Genomic DNA, 23,948 nt, shown 5'->3' with positions numbered 1-23,948 from the left:
GCCCATGCGAGGCAGGTCCAAGTCTCCTACCGGCTTAAGCCAATGCACCCAACCTAGGTAGGTGAACTGTTGTACTGGTAGGTGAACAGTTGTGCTATTAGGTGAACTGTTGTACTGGTAGGTGAGCTGTTGTGCTGTTAGGTGAACTGTTGTACTGGTAGGTGAACTGCTGTACTGGAAGGTGAACTGTTGTGCTGTTAGGTGAACTGTTGTACTGGTAGGTGAGCTGTTGTACTGGTAGGTGAACTGTTGTACTGGTAGGTGAACTGTTGTACTGGTAGATGAACTGTTGTACTGGAAGGTGAACTGTTGTGCTGTTAGGTGAACTGTTGTACTGGTAGGTGAGCTGTTGTACTGGTAGGTGAACTGTTGTGCTGTTAGGTGAACTGTTAAGAACATAAGAACATAAGAACGAAGGAACACTGCAGAAGGCCTACTGGCCCAAGCGAGGCAGGTCCAAGTCTCCTACCGGCTTAAGCCAATGCACCCAACCTAGTCAGGTCAGGTCACATTGACTTAAGGGAGGAACACGGCAACCGACCTGGTAGCACAAGCTATCAGGTCTAACTCACACCCACCCACATCCACTCATGGTATTTATCCAACCTATTTTTAAAGCTACACAACGTTCTGGCCTCTATAACTGTACTCGGGAGTTTGTTCCACTCATCCACAACTCTATTACCAAACCAGTACTTTCCTATATCCTTCCTGAATCTGAATTTTTCCAACTTAAAACCATTGCTGCGAGTCCTGTCTAGGCTTGATATTTTCAGCACACTGTTTACATCCCCTTTATTTATTCCTGTCTTCCATTTATACACCTCAATCATATCCCCCCTAATTCTACGTCTTTCTAGAGAGTGCAGATTCAGGGCCCTTAGTCTATCCTCATAGGGAAGGTTTCTGATACATGGGATCAACTTTGTCATCCTCCTTTGTACATTTTCCAGAGAATTTATATCCATTCTGTAATACGGTGACCAAAACTGTGCAGCATAATCTAAATGAGGTCTAACCAAGGATGTATAGAGTTGAAGAACAACCTGAGGACTCCTATTATTTATGCTTCTTGATAGGAAGCCAAGGATTCTATTAGCTTTATTGCGAACACTTTTGCACTGTTGTCTAGGTTTCAGATTACTGCTAACCAGAACTCCAAAATCTTTTTCGCAATCCGTAATATTAAGATCTACATTATTTAGATTGTATGTGACATGGTTATTGTCCTGTCCAACATTTAGAACTTTGCATTTGTCTATATTAAACTGCACCTGCCACTTCTCCGACCACTGTATCAGTCTATTCAAATCTTCCTGGAGTGCAGGAATGTCCTCGTCAGAATGAATTCGACGGCCTATTTTGGTGTCATCGGTAAACTTGCTTATGTCTCTCTTTATGCCCTCATCAATGTCGTTTATGTAGATTGTGAACAACAGGGAGCCCAACACTGACCATGGTGGAACACCGCTTGTGACGTGCCCCCATTCTGATTTCTCCCCATTTATGCAAACTCTCTGCTGCCTATTTGTCAACCATGCCTCTAACCAGGAAAAAATTTCTCCTCCTATTCCATGTGCCTTAATTTTCCTCAATAGTCTCTGATGTGGGACCCTGTCAAAAGCCTTACTGAAGTCCATATACACAATATCATATTCATTACCATGATCTACCTCCTCAAATACCTTAGTGAAAAAAGTTAATAAATTCGTAAGGCAGGAACGCCCCTTTGTAAAACCATGCTGAGATTCGTTGATTAATTTATGCTTTTCAAGGTGGCTACGAACTGCCTCGGCAATTATTGATTCCATAAATTTTCCCACTATGGAGGTTAGGCTTATTGGTCTATAGTTCGAAGCTAAGGACCTGTCACCTGCTTTGAAAATAGGTATCACATTTGCCATTTTCCACTTATATGGCACCATGCCAGTCTGTAGTGATATATTGAAAAGATTAGCCAAAGGTGAGCTAAGCTCCTCTTTGTTGTACTGGTAGGTGAGCTATTGTACTGGTAGGTGAACTGTTGTACTGGTAGGTGAGCTGTTGTACTGGTACGTGAGCTGTTGTACTGGTAGGTGAGCTGTTGTATTGGTAGGTGAGCTGTTGTACTGGTAGGTGAACTGTTGTACTGGTAGGTGAGCTATTGTACTGGTAGGTGAACTGTTGTACTGGTAGGTGAGCTGTTGTACTGGTAGGTGAACTGTTGTACTGGTAGGTGAACTGTTGTACTGGTAGGTGAGCTGTTGTACTGGTACGTGAGCTGTTGTACTGGTAGGTGAGCTGTTGTATTGGTAGGTGAGCTGTTGTACTGGTAAAAGAACTGTAGTACTGGTAGGTGAACTGTTGTACTGGTAGGTGAACTGTTGTACTGGTAGGTGAGATGTTGTACTGGTAGGTGAACTGTTGTACTGGTAGGTGAGCTGTTGCACTGGTACGTGAGCTGTTGTACTGGTAGGTGAGCTGTTGTACTGGTAGGTGAGCTGTTGTACTGGTAGGGGAACTGTAGTACTGGTAGGGGAACTGTTGTACTGGTAGGTGAGCTGTTGTACTGGTAGGGGAACTGTTGTACTAGTAGGTGAGCTGTTGTACTGGTAGGTGAACTGTTGTACTGGTAGGTGAGCTGTTGTACTGGTAGGTGAGCTGTTGTACTGGTAGGTGAGCTGTTGTACTGGTAGGTGAGCTGTTGTACTGGTAGGGGAACTGTAGTACTGGTAGGTGAACTGTTGTACTGGTAGGTGAGCTGTTGTACTGGTAGGGGAACTGTTGTACTGGTAGGTGAGCTGTTGTACTGGTAGGTGAGCTGTTGTTCTGGTAGGTGAGCTGTTGCACTGGTAAGTGAACTGTTGTACTGGTAGGTGAGCTGTTGTACTGGTAGGTGAGCTGTTGTACTGGTAGGGGAACTGAAGTACTGGTAGGTGAACTGTTGAACTGGTAGGTGAGCTGTTGTACTGGTAGGTGAACTGTTGTACTGGTAGGTGAGCTGTTGTACTCGTAGGTGAGCTGTTGTACTGGTAGGGGAACTGTAGTACTGGTAGGTGAACTGTTGTACTGGTAGGTGAACTGTAGTACTTGTAGGTGAACTGTTGTGCTGTTAGGTGAACTGTTAAACTGGTAGGTGAACTGTTGTAATGGTAGGTGAGCTGTTGTAATAGCAGGTGATCTGTAGTACTGGTAGGTGAACTTTTGTACTGGTAGGTGAACTGTTGTACTGGTAGGTGAACTGTTGTACTGGTAGGTGAGCTCTTGTACTGGTAGGTGAACTGCTGTACTGGAAGGTGAACTGTTGTACTGGTAGGTGAGCTCTTGTACTGGTAGGTGAACTGTTGTACTGGTAGGTGAACTGTTGTACTGGTAGGTGAGCTATTGTACTGGTAGGTGAACTGCTGTACTGAAGGCGAACTGTTGTATTTGTAGGTGAACTGTTGTACTGGTAGGTGAACTGTTGTATTGATAGGTGAACTGTTGTACTGGTAGGTGAACTGTTGTACTGGTAGGTGAACTAAAGTACTGGTAGGTGAACTACTGTACTGGAAGGTGAACTGTTGTACTGGTAGGTGAACTGTTGTACTGGTAGTTGAACTGTTGTACTGGTAGGTGAGGTGATGTACTGGCAGGTGAACTGTAGTACTGGTAGTTGATCTGTTGTACTGGTAGGTGAACTGTTGTACTGGTAGGTGGTCTGTTGTACTGGAACGTGAGCTGATGTACTGGTAGGTGAACTGTTGTACTGGTAAGTGAGCTGTGGTGCTGGTAGGTGAACTCTTGTACTGGTAGGTGTTCTGTTGTACTGGTAGGTGAACTGTTGTACTGGTAGGTGAACTGTTGTACTGGTAGGTGAACTGTGGTACTGGTAGGTGAACTTTTGTACTGGTAGGTTTTCAGTTGTACAGGTAGGTGAACTGTTGTACTGGTAGGTGAACTGTTGTACTGGTAGGTGAACTGTTGTACTGGTAGGTGAGCTGTTGTACTGGCAGGTGAACTGTTGTACTGGTAGGTGAACTGTTGCACTGGTAGGTGAGCTGTTGTACTGGTAGGTGAACTGTTGTACTGATAGCTGAACTGTTGTTCTGGTAGGTGAGCTGTTGTACTGGTAGGTGAACTGTTGTACTGGTAGCTGAACTGTTGTAGTGGTAGGTGAACTGTAGTACTGGTAGCTGAACTGTTGTACTGGTAGGTGAGCTGTTGTACTGGTAGGTGGGTGAACTGTTGTAGTGGTAGGTGAACTGTTGTACTGGTAGGTGAGATGTTGTACTGGTAGGTGAACTGTTGTACTGGTAGGTGAGCTGTTGTACTGGTAGGTGAGCTGTTGTACTGGTAGGGGAACTGTAGTACTGGTAGGTGAACTGTTGTACTGGTAGGTGAACTGTAGTACTTGTAGGTGAACTGTTGTGCTGTTAGGTGAACTGTTGAACTGGTAGGTGAACTGTTGTAATGGTAGGTGAGCTGTTGTAATGGCAGGTGATCTGTAGTACTGGTAGGTGAACTTTTGTACTGGTAGGTGAACTGTTGTACTGGTAGGTGAACTGTTGTACTGGTAAGTGAGCTCTTGTACTGGTAGGTGAACTGCTGTACTGGAAGGTGAACTGTTGTACTGGTAGGTGAGCTCTTGTACTGGTAGGTGAACTGTTGTACTGGTACGTGAACTGTTGTACTGGTAGGTGAGCTCTTGTACTGGTAGGTGAACTGCTGTACTGAAGGCGAACTGTTGTATTTGTAGGTGAACTGTTGTACTGGTAGGTGAACTGTTGTATTGATAGGTGAACTGTTGTACTGGTAGGTGAACTGTTGTACTGGTAGGTGAACTCTAGTACTGGTAGGTGAACTACTGTACTGGAAGGTGAACTGTTGTACTGGTAGGTGAACTGTTGTACTGGTAGTTGAACTGTTGTACTGGTAGGTGAGGTGATGTACTGGCAGGTGAACTGTAGTACTGGTAGTTGATCTGTTGTACTGGTAGGTGAACTGTTGTACTGGTAGGTGGTCTGTTGTACTGGAACGTGAGCTGATGTACTGGTAGGTGAACTGTCGTACTGGTAAGTGAGCTGTGGTGCTGGTAGGTGAACTCTTGTACTGGTAGGTGTTCTGTTGTACTGGTAGGTGAACTGTTGTACCGGTAGGTGAACTGTTGAACTGGTAGGTGAACTGTTGCACTGGTAGGTGAGCTGATGTACTGGTAGGTGAACTGTTGTACTGGTAGGTGAGCTGTGGTACTGGTAGGTGAACTTTTGTACTGGTACGTGGTCAGTTGTACTGGTAGGTGAACTGTTGTACTGGTAGGTGAATTATTGTACTGGTAGGTGAGCTGTTGTACTGGTAGGTGAGCTGTTGTACTGGCAGGTGAACTGTTGTACTGGTAGGTGAACTGTTGCACTGGTAGGTGAGCTGTTGTACTGGTAGGTGAACTGTTGTACTGATAGCTGAACTGTTGTTCTGGTAGGTGAGCTGTTGTACTGGTAGGTGAACTGTTGTACTGTTAGCTGAACTGTTGTAGTGGTAGGTGAACTGTTGTACTGGTAGCTGAACTGTTGTACTGGTAGGTGAGCTGTTGTACTGGTAGGTGGGTGAACTGTTGTAGTGGTAGGTGAACTGTTTTACTGGTAGGTGAGCTGTTGTACTGGTAGGTGAACTGTTGTACTGGTAGGTGAACTGTTGTACTGGTAGGTGAGCTGTTGTGCTTGTAGCTGAACTGTTGTACTGGTAGTTGAACTGTTGTACTGATAGCTGAACTGTTGTACTGGTAGGTGAACTGTTGTACTGGTAGCTGAACTCTTGTACTGGCAGGTGAACTGTTGTACTGGTAGCTGAACTGTTGTACTGCTAGGTGAGCTGTTGTACTGGTAGGTGGGTGAACTGTTGTACTGCTAGGTGAGCTGTTGTACTGGTAGGTGGGTGAACTGTTGTACTGATAGGTGAGCTGTAGTACTGGTAGGTGGGTGAACTGTTGTACTGGTAGGTGAATTGTTGTACTGGTAGGTGAATTGTTGTACTTGTGGAAAATACTGTATATATTTTCCAGAAATACAGTAGTTACATGTAAATAGACGGCCATACTGTATTAATAAAAATTATGTTATAAAAAATGGGAAACTGCGCCTGCCCAGAAGGGACTCACCATTGTTGTTCGAAATTGGATTAGAAGCGTTGGTGAAACCAGAAGAATTTTCATGCTCTAGAGGTTAAAATTGGGCTGACACCTCTCAAATAGGAGTCGATATTGTTGGATGTGCTTACCTGCATAATTTGAGATATCAGGCAACTGGACAAGACAGCTCCAGGAACCTCAGATAAGTTTGTTTATGTTTTTAACTCTGGCCAGTGTTATTTTCATGGATAGACAGTGAGGTTTTCTGAGTATGATACACCTTAATCTCTAGTCAAATTGGTAAGTGTTATTAAGATATTCGCTTTCTGTGAAGTAAATGTGTGTATATATAATCCTTTATTAATTTTAATATACAGTCCACAGATTTATATATTTACCAGCATTCCTGGTGATGTGTATTTCATTTGTAATTAATAGGTCCAGAGCAACTTGTGGATAAGACAGTTGTAGGTATTGAAGGGGGACATTTTTTGCGACCTAGGTGTCCCAAATTCCTACTTGTCTATTTAACTGATAAATAATAATTATCTTTGTTATCATTTACTGTTATGCACATAATTAGTTACATTCAGATAAATTAAATTTTCTACATTTAATTTGCCCGTTGGTCCTTCTTGAACCGGAGGTAATTAGTGAAGTCATTAATTAGTTAATTACTTAATAGTTATATGTGAAATGACAGAAGGAGGTGGACGTTAAGTTCACAAATTTACTTTATGTGTAGTGGATTATAATTATTACAATATTAATTTGGATAAGCCAAGTGTGGCTAAAGATTATATTGTGTATAATATTAATTTTGCTATGCCAAATTCTGGCAAGGATTTCTATTAATTTGTATAATATTAATTTGATAAGACAATTCTGGCCAAGATTTATATCAGTGTAGGTGTAATTGATAAGCCAAGTGTAGCTAATTATTTTAATGTGTATAATGTGATGAATGGTTTTGAAAACCGACAAGTTGAAGATTGAGACACTTATGCAACACATGGGAATCTTTATTGAAGAAACGTATCGCCACACAGTGGCTTCATCAGTCCAATACAAAGTAGAAATGGGTAAGGAGAGTAGAAGTTTAAGGTAATCAGTCCCTCAACCTGGAATCGATGTGTTTGTATTAATGTACATTTAAAATTTATATTATAACTTTCTTGCATGTAATTGCTAAGCTCAAGTAGCTAGGATTTATTCAAAGGTAAGTTGTATCAGTGTTGTAAGTTGTAATCAGTGCTATTAATTGAGTTGAATTTAAGGCATTGCATCATGGCTGAAAATGAGGAAAATAATATAGAAGACAAACATATGGAATATAGAGCAAAGAAAGCATCACTGCAAGCTAGAAAGGGTCATGTAACCAAGGCATATAATAAATGTTTGGAATTAATGAATCAAGAAACTGTGAATACTGATGATTTAAAATTGTATTTAGATGCTTTGGGGAATATATATGATTCATACAAATTATATTACAACAAATATGAAGGAGATTTGTTAGTAAACTGTGTAGATGAGACTGAAGTAGATCTTATGATTAATCAGTATTATGAATTAGAAGAAAAGATTCTTTCTTGTAAAAGTCAGGCCTTGAATAAATTAAAATGTGTAAACCAGGCAGTTAATCAGTCTGCTCCAACAAATAAGATGTTTTTGCCAAAACTCCCAGAATTATGTTTACCTGTATTTAATCCTGGAGAAAACTGGGAGGAGTTTTGGTCAATTTTTAAAGCAGCTGTGCATGATAGGAGTGATCTAGCCTGTGTAACTAAATTATTTTACCTCAAAGGACAGGTAAAAGGAGATGCTCACATACTCATACAAGCCTTTCCCAATGTAGATGACTCTTACAAGGAAGCAGTTGACTTGTTGAAGGTCACTTATGGTAATATAGAACAAAGTAGGTTGGATCTAGTGAATATCATTGTTAATTTAAAATCTCCAGATCACACTTACAAAGGTTTACAGCAGTTTAGAGTTAAACTGGAGAGCACTCTCAAAACTTTAAGTAATAAATATAATCTGAAGGAATCAGACTGGTTATTGAGTGCCATGGTACAGAATAAATTAAGCTGTAAAACACTTGAATGACTCTCGAATACATATCACGAAGGTTATTTTGGACTGGAGGAAATAAGACTAGGTCTACAAGAATTAATTGTGCAGTTGCAGACCTGCCAACTAACTCATTTTAAAGATGCAACATATAATAACTCTGAGGTATCTGTCAAGTTTCACAAAGGGAAAAATTATCCCAATGGTAATAATCAAAATTCATTTCCTAAAAATAGTTGCATAGGTGCATATCAAGTAGCAAGAATCAGAAATAATGATTCTCCACTAGGTAAGAAGAATAAGTACCCTCCTAAGAGTAGCCCAGTTAATAAGAAACCAGTCGGAGAAAATAGAGATTGTCTTTTCTGCAAGGGTACTCATTTTTCTAAGAATTGCAATGCATACAATTCATGGAATGATAAAGTTGAAAGATTGGAGGAACTTGACAGATGTATCAGATGTTTAAGAAATCACAATGTAAAGGGTTGCCATGCCAAATTAAACAACTGTTATCAATGTCACAAAGGAAGACACCGTATAGTCATGTGTAAGGGTCTATATGATAATGTTGATAATAATGTTGACAATGCTGACACAACAGTAGCTAATGTAAAAATTGCTGCTAATGTTAATAATGATGGTTTTGCTGAAGTAGCATTTCCTGTGTTAGAGGTAAGAATTGATGATAAATGGCATAAATCAAAAAATGTAACTGCGTTATTAGACCAGGGATCACAACGTACTTTCATAAAACGTAAATGTCTTGATGGGATGAAAGTACAAATGGGAGATCCTACAACTCTAAAATTAAACCATACCCCCGGCCGGGATTGAACCCGCGGTCATAGAGTCTCAAAACTCCAGCCCGTCGCGTTAGCCACTAGACCAGCTAGCCACAATAAGATTCATCCAACTAGGTATATTTCTACACGATAGGAAAGTTAGCACAGGCACCTCTGTGACCACGCTAGCTGGAGATTCGTCTGTAAAAACTTGCATTTGTGGTCACAGAGGTGCCTGTGCTAACTTTCCTATGGTGTAGAAATATACCTAGTTGGATGAATCTTATTGTGGCTAGCTGGTCTAGTGGCTAACGCGACGGGCTGGAGTTTTGAGACTCTATGACCGCGGGTTCAATCCCGGCCGGGGGTATGGTTTGTTTGCAATCGTGTCATTACGATTTCTTGAGTCAACTCTAAAATTATCTGGTTTTCTCTCAGATAAAAGGGCTCAATTGTATGACACTGTTTATGTAACTGTCGGGTTGGGCAATGAGAAAAAATGTGTTAATGCAGTAATTGTAGATAGACTTCCAGAGAAAATATCTACAGTAGGGCTTAGTAAAGCTACAGAAAGACTTTAACATAATGTAAATTTAGCACCTTCTGGTGTAAGTGACGATTCTGTAGGCCCAATAAGTATTTTGATAGGTAGTGACTATTATGCCTCCTTTGTAAAGGGTATGGTAAAGAAATATGGTGTCACCCTTTTAAAGACTGCAGGAGGCCATGTAATGTATGGTAGGATTCCTCGTATTAATAATTCATGACTAGAGGAAACTACAAATACCATAACTGTGTGTCTTACTCATGAAGTCGTGCCCCAGTATAATTCTTCCATAGAGGATGGTGTTGAGCCAGTGCATAAATTGTGGGAATTAGACAGCATTGGAATAAATGTAAATGAAGAAAGTCCAGACGATTCTTTTACTCAGGAGCAATACCTGAGAGATGTAAAATTTGAATCTGGACAATACTGGGTACGACTTCTGTGGAGACTAAACCATCCAGTATTGCCCACTAATTACAGAATGGCATATGGGCAGTTAAAGGCTCAGCTCCGCGAACTGAGTAAGACACCAGAATTGTTAACTGCCTGTAATGATGTAATTGCTGAGCAATTAATTAATAAATTTATAGAAGAGGTACCTCCTGAGTAAGCCAAAATTTATGGTCACTATTTACCACATCACGGAGTGAAGGAGGATTCTAAGACCACTCCTCTGAGGATTGTGTTTAATTGTAGTGCCAGGAGTAACAAAAATGTACCTAGTTTAAATGACTGTTTGATGACAGGTCCGTCGTTGACGGAAAAATTAGGAGATATCTTATTAAATTTCAGGGTGAAGAATTATGCCTTTACGGCTGACATAAGTAAAGCTTTCCTAAGAGTGGGTTTACAAGAGGCTGACCGGGGTTGTACCCGCTTATGGCCTGAGAATCCTAGTGACCCACTTAGCCCTCTGAAAACCTTTCGATTTAGGAGCGTATTATTTGGTGCTGCATCCAGTCCGTTCCTACTTCAAGAGACGATAAATACACACCTTAAACGTATGGAAAGTCCATTGAGTAAAGTAATGAGCAAACAATTTTATGTGGACAATTTCCTGGGTGTGACGCCAACTGAAGAGGAACTGTTAATGACTTATGGAGAGGCTAATAAAATAATGCAAAGTGCAAATATGCCTCTGAGGGAATGGAATAGTAATTCATCCAAATTAAAGGACAAAATAAGTAAAGATTACCCTGGAGATGAAGTGCCAAAATGTAGTAATGCATTGGGATTAACTTGGGATACTGAGAGAGATTTATTAATGTTAAAACCTAATAATTACAGTATGCCCAGTAAAGTAACTAAGAGAGTCTTGCTTGCTGAAGTTTCCAAATGTTTTGATCCACTAGGTTTAGTGTCACCCCTTACTGTAAGAGGGAAATTATTAATACAGGAGGCATGGAAACTTAAATGTGCTTGGGATGAAATTCTACCTAAGGAATTTATTAACAGGTGGGATGAATTAATTGGTGATTATGAAAAAATTTCAATGTTGGAGTTCCCACGCCAGGTGGCCAATCCAAATGGGAAAAACGTACTCCACATTTTTTTGTGATGCTTCAAAAATTGGCATATGGAGCAGTTGCTTACCTTCTCTTGTTATGTCTAAGGCTAAAGTGTCTCCAATTAAATCACGTACTTTACCTCAGTTGGAATTAACAGCCATTTATGTAGGTGTCAAATTAGCTATTTATATACGAAATAAGTTGCAGGAGATAAATATTAGTGACACTGTAATTTGGTCTGATAATGAGGTATCCTTACAATGGATTCGTAATGGAAACAGTAAAATTTTGTACGTACAAAACAGAGTCACTGAAATTAATCAGATGCAAGAGAAGTATAATAGTTTGGGTCAGCATATGTTAACATTTAATCATATACCTGGTGAGGAGAGTCCAGCTGATTTCTTGTCTCGAGATTTATCTTATGCTAAAATTGTAAATGCTGTATCATGGTTTAAAGGACCGAGCTGGTTGGTAAATAAAGCTAATTGGCCTATACAAAAGGCATATATTACTCCTGTTGAAATTAATGTGACCACCACTCCAATAGTTTGTCCTTCCTTAGCCATTGATATAAACAGGTATTCTTCTTTACCCAAACTAATCAATGTAACTAAGTTGGTGTTTAAATTTCTAAACAAGATGAATATTTCATATAAGTTTTCACATCCTCTTGAATATTGGATAAAGAGGGTACAAGAAGAAATCTATGGAAATGAGATTAAATTGATGATGGAAAGAAAAATTGTGAAAGGTTCCATAATAGAGAAATTGGGACTGTATTTAGAGAACAAGGTAATTAGGTGCAGAGGTAGGTTACAAAATGCTGAATTGGATGATTATGCTAAACACCCTATCTTACTGCCAAGAACTCATCATCTAACAAATTTAATTGTTTTAAATGCCCATAAGAATGTAATGCATGGTGGGGTACAAGATACCTTAAATTGTATTAGGGAAACTTTCTGGATTCCACAAGGACGGCAAAGTGTAAAAAGGGTGATTAAATATTGAGTAATATGTCGCTGTGTGGATGCCAGATCCTATATGTACCCAGGCCCTCCACCATTGCCAAATGAGCAATTTGAGTCATTTAGCAACGATCTCGGCCCAGCTGCAGTGTGGAAAATACTGTACATATTTTCCAGAAATACAGTAGTTGTATGTAAATAGACGGCCATACTGTATTTAATAAAAATTATGTTATAAAAATGAAAAACTGCGCCTGCGCAGAAGGGACTCGCCATTGTTGTTTGAATTTTAATTAGAAACATTGATGAAATCGGAAGAATTTTCATGCTCTAGAGGTTAAAATTGGGCTGGCACCTCTCAAACAGGAGCCGAAATTATTGGATGTGCATTCCTGCATAATTTGAGATATCAGGCGACTGGACAAGACAGCTCCAGGAACCTCAGATAAGTTTGTTTATGTTTCTAACTCTGGCCAGTGTTATTTACATGGATAGACAGTGAGGTTTTCTGAGTATGATACACCTTAATCTCTAGTCAAATTGCTGAGTGATATTAAGATATTCGCTTTCTGCGAAGTAAATGTGTGTATATATAATCCTTTTTTTAATTTTAATATACAGTCCACAAATTTATATATTTACCAGCATTCCTGGTGATGTATATTTCATTTGTAATTAATAGGTCTAGAGCAACTTGTGGATAAGACAGTTGTAGGTATCGAAGGGGGACATTTTTTGCGACCTAGGTGTCCCAAATTCCTACTTGTCTATTTAACTGATAAATAATAATTATCTTTATCATTTACTGTTAATTACATAATGAGTTACATTCAGATAAATGAAATTTTCCACAGTACTGGTAGGTGACCTGTTGTACTGGTAGGTGAACTGTTGTACTGGTAGGTGATCTGTTGTACTGGTAGGTGATCTGTTGTACTGGTAGGTGATCTGTTGTACTGGTAGGTGATCTGTTGTACTGGTAGGTGATCTGTTGTACTGGAAGGTGATCTGTTGTACTGGTAGGTGATCTGTTGTACTGGAAGGTGATCTGTTGTACTGGTAGGTGATCTGTTGTACTGGAAGGTGATCTGTTGTACTGGTAGGTGATCTGTTGTACTGGTAGGTGATCTGTTGTACTGGTAGGTGGTCTGTTGTACTGGTAGGTGGTCTGTTGTACTGGTAGGTGATCTGTTGTACTGGTAGGTGATCTGTTGTACTGGAAGGTGATCTGTTGTACTGGTAGGTGATCTGTTGTACTGGTAGGTGATCTGTTGTACTGGTAGGTGGTCTGTTGTACTGGTAGGTGGTCTGTTGTACTGGTAGGTGATCTGTTGTACTGGTAGGTGGTCTGTTGTACTGGTAGGTGATCTGTTGTACTGGTAGGTGATCTGTTGTACTGGTAGGTGATCTGTTGTACTGGAAGGTGATCTGTTGTACTGGTAGGTGATCTGTTGTACTGGTAGGTGATCTGTTGTACTGGTAGGTGGTCTGTTGTACTGGTAGGTGGTCTGTTGTACTGGTAGGTGATCTGTTGTACTGGTAGGTGATCTGTTGTACTGGTAGGTGATCTGTTGTACTGGTAGGTGATCTGTTGTACTGGAAGGTGATCTGTTGTACTGGTAGGTGATCTGTTGTACTGGAAGGTGATCTGTTGTACTGGTAGGTGATCTGTTGTACTGGTAGGTGATCTGTTGTACTGGTAGGTGGTCTGTTGTACTGGTAGGTGATCTGTTGTACTGGTAGGTGATCTGTTGTACTGGTAGGTGATCTGTTGTCCTGGTAGGTGAACTGTTGTACTGGAAGGTGATCTGTTGTACTGGAAGGTGATCTGTTGTACTGGAAGGTGAACGGTTGTACTGGTAGGTGGTCTGTTGTACTGGTAGGTGATCTGTTGTACTGGTAGGTGATCTGTTGTACTGGTAGGTGGTCTGTTGTACTGGTAGGTGATCTGTTGTACTGGTAGGTGATCTGTTGTACTGGTAGGTGATCTGTTGTACTGGTAGGTGATCTGTTGTACTGGAAGGTGATCTGTTGTACTGGTAGGTGGTCTGTTGTACTGGAAGGTGAACGGTTGTACTGGTAGGTGATCTGTTGTACTGGTAGGTGATCTGTTGTACTGGAAGGTGAACTGTTGTACTGGTAGGTGATCTGTTGTACTGGTAGGTGATCTGTTGTACTGGTAGGTGATCTGTTGTACTGGAAGGTGAACGGTTGTACTGGTAGGTGATCTGTTGTACTGGAAGGTGAACTGTTGTACTGGTAGGTGATCTGTTGTACTGGTAGGTGAGCTGTTGTACTGGTAGGTGAGCTGTTGTACTGGTAGGTGAGCTGTTGTACTGGTAGGTGAGCTGTTGTACTGGTAGGTGAACTGTTGTACTGGTACCTTAGCTCTTGTACTGGTAGGTGAACTGTTGTACTGGTACCTTAGCTCTTGTACTGGTAGGTGAACTGTTGTACTGGTACCTTAGCTCTTGTACTGGTAGGTGAACTGTTGTACTGGTAGGTGAACTGTTGTACTGGTAGGTGAAATGTTGTACTGGTACGTGAGCTGTTGAACTTGTAGGTGAACTGTTGTACTGGTAGGTGATCTGTTGTACTGGTAGGTGATCTGTTGTACTTGTAGATGAACTGTTGTACTGGTAGGTGATCTGTTGCACTGGTAGGTAATCTGTTGTACTGGTAGGTGAACTCTTATACTGGTAGGTGAACTGTTGTACTGGTAAGTGAACTGTTGTACTGGTAGGTGAATTATTGTACTGGTAGGTGAACTGTTGTACTGGCAGGTTAACTGTTGTACTGGTAGTTGAAGTGTTGTACTGGAAGGTGAACTGTTGTACTTATAAGTGAACTGTTTTTCTGGTAGGTGAACTGTTGTACTGGTAGGTGAACTGTTGTACTGGAAAGTGAACTGTTGTACTGGTAGGTGAACTGTTGTACTGGTAGGTGAACTGTTGTACTGGTAGGTGAACTGTTGTACTGGTAGGTGAACTGTTGTACTGGTAGGTGAACTGTTGTACTGATAGGTGAAGTGTTGTACTGGTAAGTGAACTGTTGTACTGGTAAGTAAAACTGTTGTACTGGTAAGCGAACTGTTGTACTGGTAGGTGAACTGTTGTACTAGTAGGTGAACTGTTGTACTGGTAGGTGAAGTGTTGTACTGGTAAGTGAACTATTGTACTGGTAAGTGAACTGTTGCACTGGTAGGTGAACTGTTGTACTAGTAGGTGAACTGTTGTACTGGTAAGTGAACTGTTGTACTGATAAATGAATTGTTGTACTGGTAGGTGAACTGTTGTAGTTTTGGTAGCTACAGTATGGCTGCAACCAGTCATACTGCATTATTAGTTAGTACCTGTATATGGTTGTCTTTGTTTCTTAACATGTGTATCAAACAAAGGATGATATGTTACTGTGTAAGGTCAGGTGTTGTGGCTCCTGAGCGTACCTACTGAGGCAGGTGTTTACATACGGTTATCCGTGTAGAGTTTGTTCATCAAGGCAGAGAAAATTTGAGATTTTTTTTAGGGGCACCGGATTGTTGTGTTGTAAATGGTTTCTGGAGTGAGTTCCGGGGGTCAACGCCCCCGCGGCCCGGTCTGTGACCAGGCCTCCTTAGGTCAGTGTCCCAGGATGCGACCCACACCAGTCGACTAACACCCAGGTACCCATTTTACTGATGGGGAACATAGACAACAGGTGGAAAGAAACACGTCCAATGTTTCTACTCTGGCTGGGAATCGAACCCAGACCCTCACCGTGTGAAGCGAGAGCGTTAACCACCAGGCCACCAGAGCCACTGGTAGTTTACTTGTGATCGTATACTAGGGTTTTCCTCCACCATTTACAGTTAAATCATTTCCATGGTGTAGAATTTGCATTGTCCTATAAATGTTTTGAGTATGGTTTTAATAAAGTTTGCTAAGTTAAATAAAACAATGTATCGTGCTCTCAAAGTTGTATTATAATGTTGAGAAGTGCGTTTCTTATGTGGATGTGTCTTGTGTTGTGTGACTGTGTTACTGTCTTATCTTGTGTTGTGTGAATGTGTTAGTATCTCACCTTGTGTTGTGTGACTGTGTTACTGTCTTATCTTGTGTTGTGTGACTGTGTTACTGTCTTATCTTGTGTTGTGTGAATGTGTTAGTATCTCACCTTGTGTTGTGTGACTGTGTTACTGTCTTATCTTGTGTTGTGTGAATGTGTTAGTATGTCACCTTGTGTTGTGTGACTGTATTAGTATCTCACCTTGTGTTGTGTGACTGTGTTACTGTCTTATCTTGTGTTGTGTGAATGTGTTAGTATCTCACCTTGTGTTGTGTGACTGTGTTACTGTCTTATCTTGTGTTGTGTGACTGTGTTAGTATGTCACCTTGTGTTGTGTGACTGTGTTAGTATCTCACCTTGTGTTGTGTGACTGTGTTACTGTCTTATCTTGTGTTGTGTGACTGTGTTAGTATGTCACCTTGTGTTGTGTGACTGTGTTAGTATCTCACCTTGTGTTGTGTGACTGTGTTACTGTCTTATCTTGTGTTGTGTGAATGTGTTAGTATCTCACCTTGTGTTGTGTGACTGTGTTACTGTCTTATCTTGTGTTGTGTGATTGTGTTAGTATGTCACCTTGTGTTGTGTGACTGTGTTAGTATCTCACCTTGTGTTGTGTGACTGTGTTACTGTCTTATCTTGTGTTGTGTGAATGTGTTAGTGTCTTATCTTGTGTTGTGTGAATGTGTTACTGTCTTATCTTGTGTTGTGTGAATGTGTTAGTGTCTTATCTTGTGTTGTGTGAAAGTATTACTGTCTTATCTTGTGTTGTGTGAATGTGTTAGTGTCATATCTTGTGTTGTGTGAATGTGTTACTGTCTTATCTTGTGTTGAGTGACTGTGTTACTGTCTTATCTTGTGTTGTGTGAATGTGTTAGTGTCTTATCTTGTGTTGCGTGAATGTATTACTCTCTTATCTTGTGTTGAGTGAATGTATTACTGTCTTATCTTGTGTTGTGTGAATGTGTTACTGTCTTATCTTGTGTTGTGTGAATGTATTACTGTCTTATCTTGTGTTGAGTGAATGTATTACTGTCTTATCTTGTGTTGCGTGAATGTGTTACTGTCTTATCTTGTGTTGTGTGAATGTGTTACTGTCTTATCTTGTGTTGAGTGAATGTGTTACTGTCTTATCTTGTGTTGTGTGAATGTGTTAGTGTCTTATCTTGTGTTGTGTGAATGTGTTACTGTCTTATCTTGTGTTGTGTGAATGTGTTACTGTCTTATCTTGTGTTGTGTGAATGTGTTACTGTCTTATCTTGTGTTGTGTGAATGTGTTAGTGTGAATGTGTTAGTGTCTTATCTTGTGTTGTGTGAATGTGTTACTGTCTTATCTTGTGTTGTGTGAATGTGTTACTGTCTTATCTTGTGTTGTGTGAATGTGTTACTGTCTTATCTTGTGTTGAGTGAATGTGTTACTGTCTTATCTTGTGTTGAGTGAATGTGTTACTGTCTTATCTTGTGTTGTGTGAATGTGTTAGTGTCTTATCTTGTGTTGTGTGAATGTGTTACTGTCTTATCTTGTGTTGAGTGAATGTGTTACTGTCTTATCTTGTGTTGTGTGAATGTGTTAGTGTCTTATCTTGTGTTAGGATTGCATTTAGTGCTGGTGAATGTTTTAGTTAACTGTTGTAATTCCATGCAATCAATCAATCAATCAAGTGGCCCGGTGGCCTGGTGGCTAAAGCTCCCGCTTCACACACGGAGGGCCCGGGTTCGATTCCCGGCGGGTGGAAATTCCGACACGTTTCCTTACACCTATTGTCCTGTTCACCTAGCAGCAAATAGGTACCTGGGTGTTAGTCGACTGGTGTGGGTCGCATCCTGGGTGACAAGATTAAGGACCCCAATGGAAATAAGTTAGACAGTCCTCGATGACGCACTGACTTTCTTGGGTTATCCTGGGTGGCTAACCCTCCGGGGTTAAAAATCCGAACGAAATCTTATCTTATCTCTTATAAGGATTACAATGCGGGGTTTACAGATTTTGGATATTGTGTGGTTTATATGTTATAAAATGCTAATTACTAGAAGGGGCCACTAGAACACCTAGCATGGCTAGGTATTTCGGGCAGACTTAGATTAATTCTTAACATTAAATTATTACAGATTAAGGAGTAAGTTGGTATTAACCTGGAGTTTACCTGGAGAGGGTTCCGGGCGTCAACGCCCCCGCGGCCCGGTCTGTGACCAGGCCTCCTGGTGGATCAGAGCCTGATCAATCAGGCTGTTACTGCTGGCTGCACGCAAACCAACGTACGAGCCACAGCCCGGCTGGTCAGGAACCGACTTTAGGTGCTTGTCCAGTGCCAGCTTGAAGACTGCCAGGGGTCTGTTGGTAATCCCCCTTATGTGTGCTGGGAGGCAGTTGAACAGTCTCGGGCTAAGTGACTACATTATCTTTTGTGAATTTAGCAATGTGAATGCTTTTGTTTTGGCACAATACATAGTTTCTATATTGGAGTATCACAGGCCAACTTGTGACTAGTTGGGGTTCATTATTTTAATATTAAGATTCGTTTTTCTGTGTTTATAGTCAAATGGGTGAGTGAGTGAGTGTAAGTGTGAACCACCAGGTGGTTATCATGTAGTTAGTTGACAGGGTGTATCAGGGAGATAAGATGTTTTCTAATGGTAGTTTTGAAGGTGATGAATGTGTCTGCAGTTCTAGAGTTCTCAGGTAGGGTGTTCCAGATTTTAGGTCCTTTGACATACATTGAATTTTTGTAAAGGTTTAGTCGGACACAGGGAATGTCATAGAGATGTTTGTGTCTGGTGTTGTGCCTGTGGGTTCTGTCACAACTATTAAGAAAGCGTTTTAGGTCAAGGTTAATATTGGAATTTAAGGTCCTGTAGATGTAGATTGCACAGTAGTAAGTGTGGATGTTCTGAACAGGGAGTAAGTTTAGATCTATGAAGAGTGGGGGGGGGGAAGGTTGTTGCCAGGGATGAGATTTAGTGCTTATTCTTACTGTGGCTTTTTGTTGGGTTATTATTGGTTTTAGGTGTATTGCTGCAGTTGATCCCCAAGCACATAAACTGTGACGTTACAAGCGAATGAATATTCATTCCTCTCATGTTTATAATTATATAAAGTTATGTATGTATATAGTCGAGTCAATGGAGGTGCACATAGTTTAATTTGTGAGGACCTGAGATGTATTTATATTGTTTATCAATAATATTGTCATGTTATGTTTGTACTACGTATGTATTATGTGTATAAAATTATAAATAAGGTATATAAAATGTACTTTTATGTTTTATAACATCTGTCTACCACTGTACAAAGTCTATGTTATGTACTCAAAGCTAAAACACAGCTGACGAGCAGACTTAATTCTGAAATGCTGGTCAGTTTTACTTAAAGAAAAATTTGGATTAATTTTTGCCAATTTGCCTTTTTCATGGACGAAATTGACCAAGGGTGAAATACTAATTTCCATGTGATAATTTGTGAGTGTCTTCAAGCTTAAGTAGCTGGTGTATCTTAAGATACTAGTCTTCTTGAGAGAAGAGAATGCCTCTTCACTTTAGCTTGAAAGCTGATGTAATACATTGCAATCCTCTTCCTTACTTTAATGCTTTGTTTTAATTGCAGGAATTAGTGGAGGTGTGTGTTGTGGTGAAGACTATGTTACCTGTGGAGGTGAGAACAGCAGTGGTCCAGGAGGTGGTGGAGATCCAGCCAGTCCAGGCACCTCTCATCCTCGTCAGAATGCTGCTACTACACCTGCTGGTGGATGTCAACCACCTGGCTGTGGTGGGTGACCTCGCCACGGGGTCGTGGCTGTATCTTGGTCAAGATTACTGCAACCTATTACTAGAACACCTGGGTACAACATGTAGGTTCAGCCTGCAGAGTCTGCACCTACAAGGGGTCAGTCTGACACCTGGTGTGTTGGCTGAGATCATCCATCGCTCGCCTCACTTGAGATCCATCCATGTTGGTGGAGATGACGCAGCTAGTGAAGTGTTGGCTTATATCAAGAAGAATCCCAGAGGGCTTCACTCCCTGCATCTTGACTGTTGTAACGTCACAGATCTGGATGTTGTACATGCTTTAGTCAAGAGTTACAAGGACGTCAACTCCTGGTTGGACATCAATGCCAGCGATGATGTCCTGGACATTTCTTCTCCGCCTCTCTGTCACCTGATCATAAACTCACCTTTGGTTACTCTCTGCGGCGCTGTGGTGCTGTTACACTCCCTACGGAACCTGAGAAGCTTGCAGTACAGTTACTGGAACTCTTCTCTGTGTAACCTGTTCATGTACCTTAAACAACAGTCTCCTAACTCTGCGCCATTCAGTCTGACATCAGTGTCTCTGTGGTGGGCAACAGATAGAGCTCTTCAGACACTCAGCTTGTGTCCACGACTTCAACACCTAATGATGGAGTACACAGACCCTTCCCTCGTGTCAATGTCTGCCCTCAGCCACCTGACACACCTCGTCTCCCTCACATTCAGATTGGTGCCTGAGACACTCATACTGTCTGCTGTACACGCTGTTGGCAAGAGACTCCTTCTGCTAGAAATAGAGTTTGAAAAATACACTCGGACACCCATCTCGTGGAACACTGTCAGTGTTATACACAACCAGTGTCCACACTTGCAGAGGCTTGAACTACACTACGTGATTATCATCCAGACTCCAAATACATTCTTCCATTCATCCACACGTCCCAGATCATCATTTAGTGAGCTGGTCCACTTGAACCTGACAGGCGTAGTGATACAACCACCAGACTTGGCTCACTTGCTGTGTAACAACACTACCCTACACACACTACTTCTCGACATTAACCAAGAGGCTCTCACGGACGCAGTTCTCACCACACTACTCCTCAACAACCAACTACATAACCTAAACTACATTTATTTAAACTCTGGCTTATTGACTATCAAGGGTGTCACTGCCTTACTGACACTACCAGCCTTGATGAGACTTGCCCTATACTCACCTGGCTTCCCTAATATTGCTTTCTCTACTTTCTGCAAACTTCAACTGCAACTTCTCAAAGGTAACTATCAGTGTACGTTAGAGAGTGTGCACAAAGACGAGTGAACCTTAACTCACTACTTAAACCATTGTCTTACTCAATACAATTATTACTTTAATTATTAATTTTCTTACATTCTGGCAGAATAACTCAAGGTGGACAACACATTCCCCTTAATACAGTGAACTGCTGTCTTATCAGAAGAATGCTAACATCACAACTCAGATTACCGTCCGATTACGGAGTGCAGGTACTGCACATACCCACCCTTCCTTCAGAGTGCAGGTACTGCATATGCCCACCCCTCCTTCAGAGTGCAGGTACTGCACATGCCCACCCCTCCTTCAGAGTGCAGGTACTGCACATGCCCACCCTTCCTTCAGAGTGTAGGTACTGCACATGCCCACCCCTCCTTCAGAGTGTAGGTACTGCACATGCCCACCCCTCCTTCAGAGTGTAGGTACTACACATGCCCACCCCTCCTTCAGAGTGCAGGTACTGCACATACCCACCCTTCCTTCAGAGTGCAGATACTGTATATGCCTACACCTCTTTCAGAGTGCAGGTACTGCACATACCCACCCTTCCTTCAGAGTGCAGATACTGTATATGCCTACACCTCCTTCAGAGTGCAGGTACTGCACATGCCCACCCCTCCTTCAGAGTGCAGGTACTGCACATGCCCACCCCTCCTTCAGAGTGCAGGTACTGCACATGCCCACCCCTCCTTCAGAGTGCAGGTACTGCACATGCCCACCCCTCCTTCAGAGTGCAGGTACTGCACATGCCCACCCCTCCTTCAGAGTGCAGGTACTGCACATGCCCACCCCTCCTTCAGAGTGCAGGTACTGCACATGCCCACCCCTCCTTCAGAGTGCAGGTACTGCACATGCCCACCCCTCCTTCAGAGTGCAGGTACTGCACATGCCCACCCCTCCTTCAGAGTGCAGGTACTGCACATGCCCACTCCTCCTTCAGAGTGCAGGTACTGCACATGCCCACCCGTCCTTCAGAGTGCAGGTACTGCACATGCCCACCCCTCCTTCAGAGTGCAGGTACTGCACATGCCCACTCCTCCTTCAGAGTGCAGGTACTGCACATGCCCACCCCTCCTTCAGAGTGCAGGTACTGCACATGCCCACCCCTCCTTCAGAATGCAGGTACTGCACATGCCCACCCCTCCTTCAGAATGCAGGTACTGCACATGCCCACCCGTCCTTCAGAGTGCAGGTACTGCACATGCCCACCCCTCCTTCAGAATGCAGGTACTGCACATGCCCACCCCTCCTTCAGAGTGCAGGTACTGCACATGCCCACCCCTCCTTCAGAGTGCAGGTACTGCACATGCCCACTCCTCCTTCAGAGTGCAGGTACTGCTCATGCCTACCCCTCTTTCAGAGTGCAGGTACTGCACATGGCCACCCCTCCTTCAGGGTGCCGGTACTGCACATGCCCACCCCTCCTTCAGAGTGCAGGTACTGCACATGCCCACCCCTCCTTCAGAGTGCAGGTACTGCTCATGCCCACCCCTCCTTCAGAGTGCAGGTACTGCTCATGCCCACCCCTCCTTCAGAGTGCAGGTACTGCACATGCCCACCCCTCCTTCAGAGTGCAGGTACTGCTCATGCCAACCCCTCCTTCAGAGTGCAGGTACTGCACATGCCCACCCCTCCTTCAGAGTGCAGGTACTGCACATGCCCACCCCTCCTTCAGAGTGCAGGTACTGCTCATGCCCACCCCTCCTTCAGAGTGCAGGTACTGCACATGCCCACCCCTCCTTCAGAGTGCAGGTACTGCACATGCCCACCCCTCCTTCAGAGTGCAGGTACTGCACATGCCCACCCCTCCTTCAGAGTGCAGGTACTGCACATGCCCACCCCTCCTTCAGAGTGCAGGTACTGCTCATGCCTACCCCTCCTTCAGAGTGCAGGTACTGCACATGCCCACCCCTCCTTCAGAGTGCAGGTACTGCACATGCCCACCCCTCCTTCAGAGTGCAGGTACTGCTCATGCCCACCCCTCCTTCAGTGTGCAGGTACTGCACATGCCCACCCCTCCTTCAGAGTGCAGGTACTGCACATGCCCACCCCTCCTTCAGAGTGCAGGTACTGCACATACCCACTCCTCCTTCAGAGTGCAGGTACTGCTCATGCCAACCCCTCCTTCAGAGTGCAGACACTCTACATTCCACTTCCAGAAGTCAACCAAGCTAACCACTCTTCCTGCCTATATATAGCCGTCCTGCTCCACCTCTGTTAGTGTGACTTTGTCAATGGTCCAAGTCGGACCGAAACGTCGTCGTAAGCTTCTGTCTTTTATGTGCGGGTTATTTGTGTATAGTTATTTAACCACTTCTCCCTGAATCTCTTCTTACAAAGTTACTTTACTCAGATTCCACGAGCACAGCCATTAAAATGCTCACACCACTAACACTTCACTCCTATCTTATAAACTCACACAAGCAGCTGAATGCTCACACCACTAACACTTCACTCCTATCTAATAAACTCACACAAGCAGCTGAATGCTCACACCACTAACACTTCCCTCCTATCTAATAAACTCACACAAGCAGCTGAATGCTCACACCACTAACACTTCACTCCTATCTAATAAACTCACACAAGCAGCTGAATGCTCACACCACTAACACTTCCCTCCTATCTAATAAGCTCACACAAGCAGCTGAATGCTCACACCACTAACACTTCCCTCCTATCTAATAAACTCACACAAGCAGCTGAATGCTCACACCACTAACACTTCCCTCCTATCTAATAAACTCACACAAGCAGCTGAATGCTCACACCACTAACACTTCCCTCCTATCTAATAAACTCACACAAGCAGCTGAATGCTCACACCACTAACACTTCCCTCCTATCTAATAAACTCACACAAGCAGCTGAATGCTCACACCACTACACTTCCCTCCTATCTA

At 42.5% G+C, this 23,948-nt stretch overlaps 1 protein-coding gene across 1 annotated transcript; it reads left to right on the top strand.

Moving 5' to 3' along the window:
• The first annotated feature begins 8,698 nt into the window (after nucleotides 1–8,698).
• On the top strand, nucleotides 8,699–21,072 carry LOC128702818 (uncharacterized). The gene is made up of 2 exons (XM_070102055.1): nucleotides 8,699–8,827; nucleotides 19,606–21,072. Exons 1-2 carry the CDS (start codon nucleotides 8,699–8,701, stop codon nucleotides 21,070–21,072), a joined length of 1,596 nt encoding a protein of 531 aa, XP_069958156.1.
• Nucleotides 21,073–23,948: the final 2,876 nt, after the last annotated feature.

Source organism: Cherax quadricarinatus, chromosome 79 (assembly GCF_038502225.1).
Source record: "Cherax quadricarinatus isolate ZL_2023a chromosome 79, ASM3850222v1, whole genome shotgun sequence".
Taxonomy (NCBI): domain Eukaryota; kingdom Metazoa; phylum Arthropoda; class Malacostraca; order Decapoda; family Parastacidae; genus Cherax; species Cherax quadricarinatus.
This window is presented reverse-complemented; position numbering and strand designations above follow the sequence as displayed.